General features: G+C 51.3%; 1 protein-coding gene across 1 annotated transcript; it reads left to right on the forward strand.

Annotated features, from left to right (window-relative positions):
- LOC120675061 (translation initiation factor IF-2-like) lies at positions 1 to 1,533 on the forward strand. The gene is made up of 2 exons (XM_039956154.1): positions 1 to 688; positions 1,502 to 1,533. The coding sequence occupies exons 1-2, from the start codon at positions 1 to 3 to the stop codon at positions 1,531 to 1,533; spliced, it is 720 nt and encodes a 239-aa protein (XP_039812088.1).
- The last annotated feature ends 6,355 nt before the right edge of the window (positions 1,534 to 7,888 follow it).

The raw sequence follows: 7,888 nt of genomic DNA on the forward strand, positions 1-7,888 counted from the left end.
ATGTCAGTCTCTCCGCTCACCTTCTTCCTTGCGTACCCCTGCGCGCCGCTCCGTCCACCCCTGCCCCGCTCCGCCCTGCACGCGCCGGCGCTGCTCCGCCGGCCATGCGCCGGCTCTCCGCCCTGCATGCGCCGGCGCTCCGGCCGCCCCTGCGTGCCGCTCCGACCGCCGCACGCCAGTGCTCCGTCCGCCACCGTGCGCCGCTTCGCCCGTCGCGTGCCGGCGCGCCGCCCTCACCTGCGCGTCGCTCCGCCCGCCGCGCGCCGGTGCTCCGCCCTCCCGAGCGCGTCGCTCCGCCCGCCGCTCGCCAGCGCTCCGCCCTCCCCAGCGCGCCGCTCCGCTCGCCCCTGCCTCGCGCCGCCGCTCTGCCCCCCCCTCGCCAGCCGACGCCGCTCCTCCCTCCTCCGCGCGGAGCTCCGCAGCGCCGCTCCTCCCTCCTCCGCCCGAAGCTCGACGAGCTCGGCCGGCACCGCTCCTCCCTGCTCCGTGCGGAGCTCCGCCGGCGCTGCTCCTCCCTCCTCCGCTCGGAGCTCGACGAACTTGGCCGGCGCCGCCCCTCTTTCCTCGGCGCGGAGCCCGTCCTTGCCCCGCCCTCCCCTTCACGCTCGCGGACGGAGGACGATGCCGTCCAAGTGGGTCGGGGTGGTCCGCTCGATTTGGGCGGACCACTCCGACCCGGATCTGAGAGGTATATTCCCTCTTGGGGATGAACCCAACCCACCTAGACTTCAAACCAAACAACTATGAAAATGGGTTCGACCCAACCCAACCCACTTCAACCCTTGAACCAAACACACCCAAAGTGTTCCCAAGATAGTGCTATAGTTCTGTGTGCCATAGCTTCGAATATTGAAGGGGGTTTTGTTGCTATTCTTCTTGAGAATAAGGGGAAATATGCTAACTGTGCAGCAAAAGAGAAAGAGTTGTTCGTACAAAACCATTTGCAACCCTTACAATTCAAAATTACCTGAAGAAATGAAGTAGGCTGCCATGCACGACCCATAAGGGTCTTTGCAATGGAGCAGGCCCAGGGTGTGTGTTAGGCTGGTGCACTGTTAATGAACGGTTACTGTTCACCCAAGCAATAACCTTGTGGCCCTAGGATACACTTTCTTATCTCGATATAAGATTATTTTCTTCCTTACTTCTCGAGGTTGGTTTATTAAGATCAGGTCACTCCATACTTATGACGTATGAGGATAGGATTGTATATCTTTAGATTATGTGAGAAATAGATCAATAGAAACAGTGTGTTGCTGAGCAGTTTCATACAGTGTGTTTGATTCTACAAGAGTAGTAAATTTGCTCTTCAGAGAGTAGCAAAAGAAAAGAGCTCTGGAGGCAAAATAATCCACTTTATGACATAGTTCATTGAGAATAGAAACTTTTACACCCATGAAGCTGTGTGTAATAGGTGTCCATTCTCGGAAAATTTGGTTCCATTCTCTCATTCATTGTGCAGACTATTGCACTTGTATGATACCCTTTCGGGTTTTTTTAGGTCAACGTGGGAGGAGAGAATCATCCACCTGAATTTCATTAAAACTAGTCTATCAACTCGTGCTCCCGCACGGACTAATTAGAATTAATATAAAAATAAGGCCAATAATTATAATTACCTATCTCACGCCCTTTCATCTATTAAATATTCTAACACATACTCTAAAATATATAATTTCATTATTTAGTTACAATAGATTTCATTTTGTGCACCTTCATATGTATTCAATATATGTTTAGTTGAACTATTTATTTGTGAATTGTTATTCTTATCTTTTCCATCATACATAAATATATATGGTGACATATATCGTGGATAGTATATTTATATAAATAATATATTAATAATGATAGAAATAGTAATTTTAGAATTTTATATTGGTGCACTTTAATATATTATTATAATTATATAATTTAGATTCAGATTTATGAGTAATTTAACTTGTAATAATAATGACATAATTGGATAATTTATATGCAAATTTAGGGGGTATTTATATTATTTTTATAATGGCATAGGTGGGTAATTTACAAAAAGATTAGGGGGTTACTTTAGATTTTTTTTATAATGACAGAGGTTGGGTAATTTAGATACATGTTTAGGGGGTTACTTTAGTCTATTTTCATAATGGCAGAGGTGAGTAATTTATGACAAAAGATAACATATGCGATGTTTATTATAATTAGAGTTGTTGGATTGATGGCTGGATGTTTCTGATTTTTGTTAGAATTTATAAGATGTCTCTATTTTTTTAAAGTGTTCACCTCGAATCCTAGTTGGCTTCACGTGAAGGCTCCTTTGGAGCCTCCAATTAATGTGAATTAATGTGAGGATTTATAGGATTTCTCTATTTTTTCAAAGTGTTCACCTAGAATTCTAGATGACTTTACGTGAAGGCTCCAAAGGAGCCTCCAATTAGTAATAGTAAGATGGGAGACTAGTACAATGTGATTGGGTCTAGTGATAGAGTAGTATCCTACCCTTTCGGTTTTCCCTTTCATATAACCTCCGCTTATGCATCTTCCCTATTCCCTCTTATATGTGTCGTTAATTTTTAACTGATGCGATGCGATTGATAGCCCTTTACCATGTGTCCACGTTCTGTAGGGGAACCTCATTTTTGTTATTAATTTCATTCATTACTATTTTTGGTGTGCAAGCATCAAAATTAGTCAGCCTCGGTATTCAGAAAGGTGTAAACCTTGGAGACATTGTTGCATCAACTTCAACAGTTCTGATTTTTTAACCTTCGCAGCTTCTGAAGGTTCATCTGGTCCGTAGTGTGTTAACTATCCACTTCAGAACTTCTGAGAATATTTATCTCCTTTGCTGCAGACTAGTTGACACCAGAGCTATTGGAATCACTACCTGTTTGGATATAAATATTTATATGGCATCTTTGTCAAAGGGATGGCTTGTGCAAGTTGCGTCAGTATATGGAGATGCTGAATATGAACGTGCAGTTTTCCCATTGATTACTAGCAGAATGTTGATGGTCGGCCAACTGGTTGAGTGGAATAATCTGACATGTCAATGGCATTTCATAAATTAATACTGGTATGTCTGTTGTTGTGAACAATGCACTTTACCTTTTTGACATCTCCGGTAGTTTAAGTTATTTTTTTCGCGACCGTGCCTTAGCACGTTTTTCATTAAGAAAAAAGCAGTTACAGACACAAACTTGATGCGGCCAAACAGAGCTTGACCAATACAAGAACACAAAGGACTAAAAATAGAGAAACACTAAAAAACGCACAAACAAGCGAAAACCTACACCAAGATCACAGCCAGCAAGAAACACAGGGAAGGACAACACACTCAAACCACAAACCTAAAGAGCCCACTCCAGCTTACAACTGAACCTGCAAAAAAAAATGCTACAACATCACTATGGTTGCCCAGCATCCGTCACCGCATCAAAGACCCCGATGGCAAAGCATCCGCCAAAGTTGAAGAAGAACGACGACAGCACCATGGCGGCAAAGCATTCGCCCGAATAGAGTATAGGTGGCAAAGCATCCACCCAGAGAGCACGACCAAGGCGGCAAAGCATCCGCCCGAAGCAAATCTCAACTAACAAGACGGCAAAGCATCCGCCTGAAGCAAATCTCAGCCAACAAGACGGCAAATCATCCACCAAATTGTAACGATGTGAGCAACCAAACTGATGATGGCGAAACGAAACAAAGGCAGGACGAAGAAGATGAAGACAACCACCACCATCACCAAGCCAAGAACGACGCCTCAACCGGCCGGCAGAGCTTCAAATAAGACGACGCCTCCAGGAAGGATGTGACGCCACTGACGCCACCGTCGCCCGACCAAAGTGGCCTAGGTTTTCACCTGCAAAGCTTGCCGGAGAAGTAGAAGGAGGGGTAGTCAATGACGCCTTCAACAAAGTAAACAATGCCGACGGTGTCGCCGTCATCGGCCCACAAGCAGGCAAACGGCTTTCGCCTGTACCCCAGATCCCCCAGAGCCCCAAGAATCATGCCGCTGTGCAGCCGCAGGTAGCCCCCCGAGAGCGGCGCCGCCACCTAGAGGGGCCCCATAAGATGACCACGGCGGTGCCACGGCCGGAACCGTCCTCCGCCGAGAAGCCACCTCCCAACCTCAGCGCCTAGAAGCCCATGGAGACGCAGAACCGCCCGGGTAGGTCGATGTAGAGGGCGTCGAGGTCGACCGCAGCCACGCCGAGCCGCACCCCGCACACCAGGGCGACGGCCATGGCGGCCACGAAGCCGACGGCGCAGGAGCGGTGAAGGGGCGGCAACGGGGCTCATCCCCATCTGGGACGCGTAGATCCAGCAAGGAGATGGGCAGATCCGGCCGCGGACGGCACGGATTTGGCCACCGGCAGCCGGCGTCGAGCCCGGCGGCGGCGGCAATGGTGTCACCGGAGAAGGGGCTGAATAGAGTCACTTAGGTCTGAGCGGGAGAAGTGTGGAGGTGGGAAAGGAGAGAGGGAGGAGGGAGGAACGGCGGGGCCGCCGCCGCCGCCGCACCTTCGTATATATAAAAAAGCTCTCAGGCTTCCTAAGGGGAACTATGTCCAACTGTTTCAGCTTAATAATTCTGCTATTCTACATTATGTTATGTGAAGACTGCAAAATTTAACCTGCTTGCAACTCAACCATGGAGAACAGAAACATGTCATCTGAGGTGGAAGTTCAGAGTTTGCTGCACCTGTTAAATATACTCTTAACTGCTATACCAAATTTGAGCCTGGTACAAGGATTACTTCCTAAAATTATGAAGGAAAAAAGGTCTAGCTTTTACTGTATGAAAGAAGTTTCAAACAGGTAGCTATTTACTATCCTCTCATTTATCATTGTTGCACCTCTGATCTTTCTCCTTACTATTGGGTTCCATCGTCAGTCTTACCTTCTACATGCAGTTAAGTTTAACTGTTGCATTGTGATAGTAGATGGCCCCTATGTCACGTCCTTTAGGGGAATTCATTTCCCTTTTGAATTTACATTGACAACTCGGTAGAAAGGTCTAATCCTTTGTGATGTTTGTCTTGGTACCAGTTTCAAACAGCTCATTTTATAACCTTGCAATTCTGGAGTTTCAATGTGTCAAAGCGAGGTCTTCTATGGAGTGTGAGTTATCAAGTTTGGAACTACTGGGAATATTTATCTCAGTTGCTGACCGGTTGACATCAAGCTGTTAGAATCCAAGGTATTTGGAGATAAATATTTCAGTGGCATCTTTGTCAAAGGGATGGCTTCTGTCGGTTGCGTCGGAATATGGATGCGCTGCATATGACCACAGGGATCCCACTGGCCACTGGACACCAGCAGAACACGTCGAGGAGCAACGAACTGGTCGAGTGGAACAATCTGATACGTCAATGGTATGTCACAGATCCATGCTGGTATGTCTGTTCTTAAACAATGCACTTCACCAGTTATCTGACTGCTCCGGTGAGACAAACTCAAGTTATAACACTTTCTGATTGCACTTTCCTCTAAACAACCCGTAGGAAACTATATATGTCTACCTGCCCAGCTCAATAATTCTGCTATTCTACAGTAACTGATGTGAAGACTGCGATATTTTAGTAGTTTCTTGCAAGTCAACCAAGGTGGAAGTTCAGAGTTCGCTGCACCTGTTAAAGATGCCCCAACAGCTATACCAAATTGGAGTGCAGGTGCATGCGCCACTTCCCCCAACTACGGGGGACAAAAAAAAGCTTCCTTCTCCTAGTGCGCTCTAGGTAAGTGATGACATTGTTCCTCAGCAATTACACATGGCTGTTCTTCCTCTTTATATTTGCTTATTTATTTTCCTCTCGGTTGTGATATATGTTTTGCCGGTATTGCGAGAGGCACGTCCCGGTGGTCCGGCGCTGGAAAGGGGCGGGGGCGTGTGGAATCTGGAATCTCCGCGCTCCGCCTCTATTTCCCCAATTATTTCGCCCATTTGCGGAATCCGAACATTTGCCCGAGGGAAAGGCGGACGTGACGCCCAAAAGCTCCACGGCCCTCCCTCGAGCCCCGATGCTTTGCCACCACTTTCACCCACGCCCAATGGCAGGGTAAAGACCGGAAAGGAGCGCAGCACTCACCTCACCCGCGGTGCCGGCCGGCGCTTTCACCACGCACGAGCAAAAGTCGCCGCCGGCAAAGCCAAAGGCGGCAGCACCCGTACCGGTCGCGGGCCGTGGTGGTGGTGGCTACCGTTGCCGTCTCCCGGGGAGGAGAGGGCGCGCAGGAACCCCGGGGGGGCGTGGCCAGGGGGAGGGGGTGGCCAGTGGTGGAGAGAGAGTGGAACGAAAGCGACCGCGAAACAAAAGCATCCGGTCGGGGGACGGAGACGGAGCACGGGAGGCGCCACCACACCAACGCGACGCACACTGGCTCTCCCCGGCCCCCTCGCGTCGCGTTGGATTCGCATGAATCTCGCGTGTGCCCGGCCGGGCGCGGCGAGTGCTCCCGGGGCCCCGCTCGCTCCCGCGGCTCCAGGCTCCAGCAAACCCCACCCGCGGCAAGTTGCGGCCGGAGCAGCCTGGCCCTGCTGGCCCTCGGCGTGTGGCTGGAGCCAGCCAGCGCAGCGCGGGCGTGGACGCGGGACAGGCAGGGGGGGACACGCCATGATCCGCAACACGGCGAGAGGCGGGCGAGGCAGTAAAGGCGAGCGGGATTAAACAAAACCGGGGATTCAGAGATGCAGCACCAGGCGTGTGAGTTTTCAGGCGCTTTTGCGCTTTTGTCCTGACAAGACGAGACAGCCCATTCGCTGGCGAACGGGCTATCAACGGCTCAACGCAGCGCGATCTGGGAGTGAGGGGAACTGGACTGGGACCGTGGGAGCGAGGGCGAATGATGCAGGAGAAACCAAGGCTCCGACTGCTTCAGGTCAGGTGCTGGGCTGCTGGCGAACGAACCGGGGACGTGACCCAACTGAATTTCCCTGCGAGAGCCGAGTCAGACGCCACATGAAGCAAGTGGCACTGACACCCCTTTTCCGGTCTGCGGCGGCCTCTTCGTTCTCGCTACGCGCTCCGCCGGGATCGCCGGCGGGCCGAGCGACACGGCGAGGCAGGCCACCGGCCGAGGCTGGTCGGTGGGGCTGGTGCGTTCTGGACACGGAGTAAAGAGAATCAGGCGAAGGACACCGGCCACGGATTTCGGATTCCATTCACAGCACGCACATAGCGAGCGGCATCACCATCAACCTCGAGCGATGATGCGCTGCCGGCTGCCGCCTCTCTCTGTTCTCGGAAAGGCCTCGTTTTTGTATTCCTGGCGCTGGGAAGATGAGCGCGCCCACTACGGGCGCCCCCCAGCTTAGCAGTGTGCGCCACCAAGGCCTCGAGTGGATCCGCACATCCGGCGACGGTCATGTGCCGGCGCGTGCAAGTTGGGCGCCGGGTGAATCTTGGCAGCGGACCCCTGCTGCCTGCACAGTGTGCACCCATTGACACTGAACAGGGGGAGGTGTGTGCCTCTTCTCTTCTGTATGGGGGCCATTGGCCGGGCCATGCCCCGGCCTTGCTTTGGAATAGAAAGAAAGAAGACGGTGGGGTGGGGAAGACGGGAAGAGACTATTGGGGCATGTGATGCCTTCTTGTTCGGTGGACCTCCAACTCAGCGCCTACTGCTGCGTGCCAGCCACTATCAGGCAGGCAGGCAAGCCCTTCTTGCAACCTTCACTTGAGGTCTTCTAGCTGAAGCTGGTCTGGAGAGATCAATCAGAACCTCTCCTGCCGCGATTGGCCAACAGGGCAGCAGGGGCAACATCTGCGTATGGGCAGCAAGAGCAAGAACCATGCGGCTGAATTTTTTTATTTTTTTTCTTGCTCCTCCGACGAGCGGCAGGTGAAAATTAAACGGCCGGGGTCACATGAACGGCAAGTACGGCACTTCCACATGGAGGAGA

Source organism: Panicum virgatum, chromosome 5N (genome assembly GCF_016808335.1).
Source record: "Panicum virgatum strain AP13 chromosome 5N, P.virgatum_v5, whole genome shotgun sequence".
Classification (NCBI taxonomy): Eukaryota; Viridiplantae; Streptophyta; class Magnoliopsida; order Poales; family Poaceae; genus Panicum; species Panicum virgatum.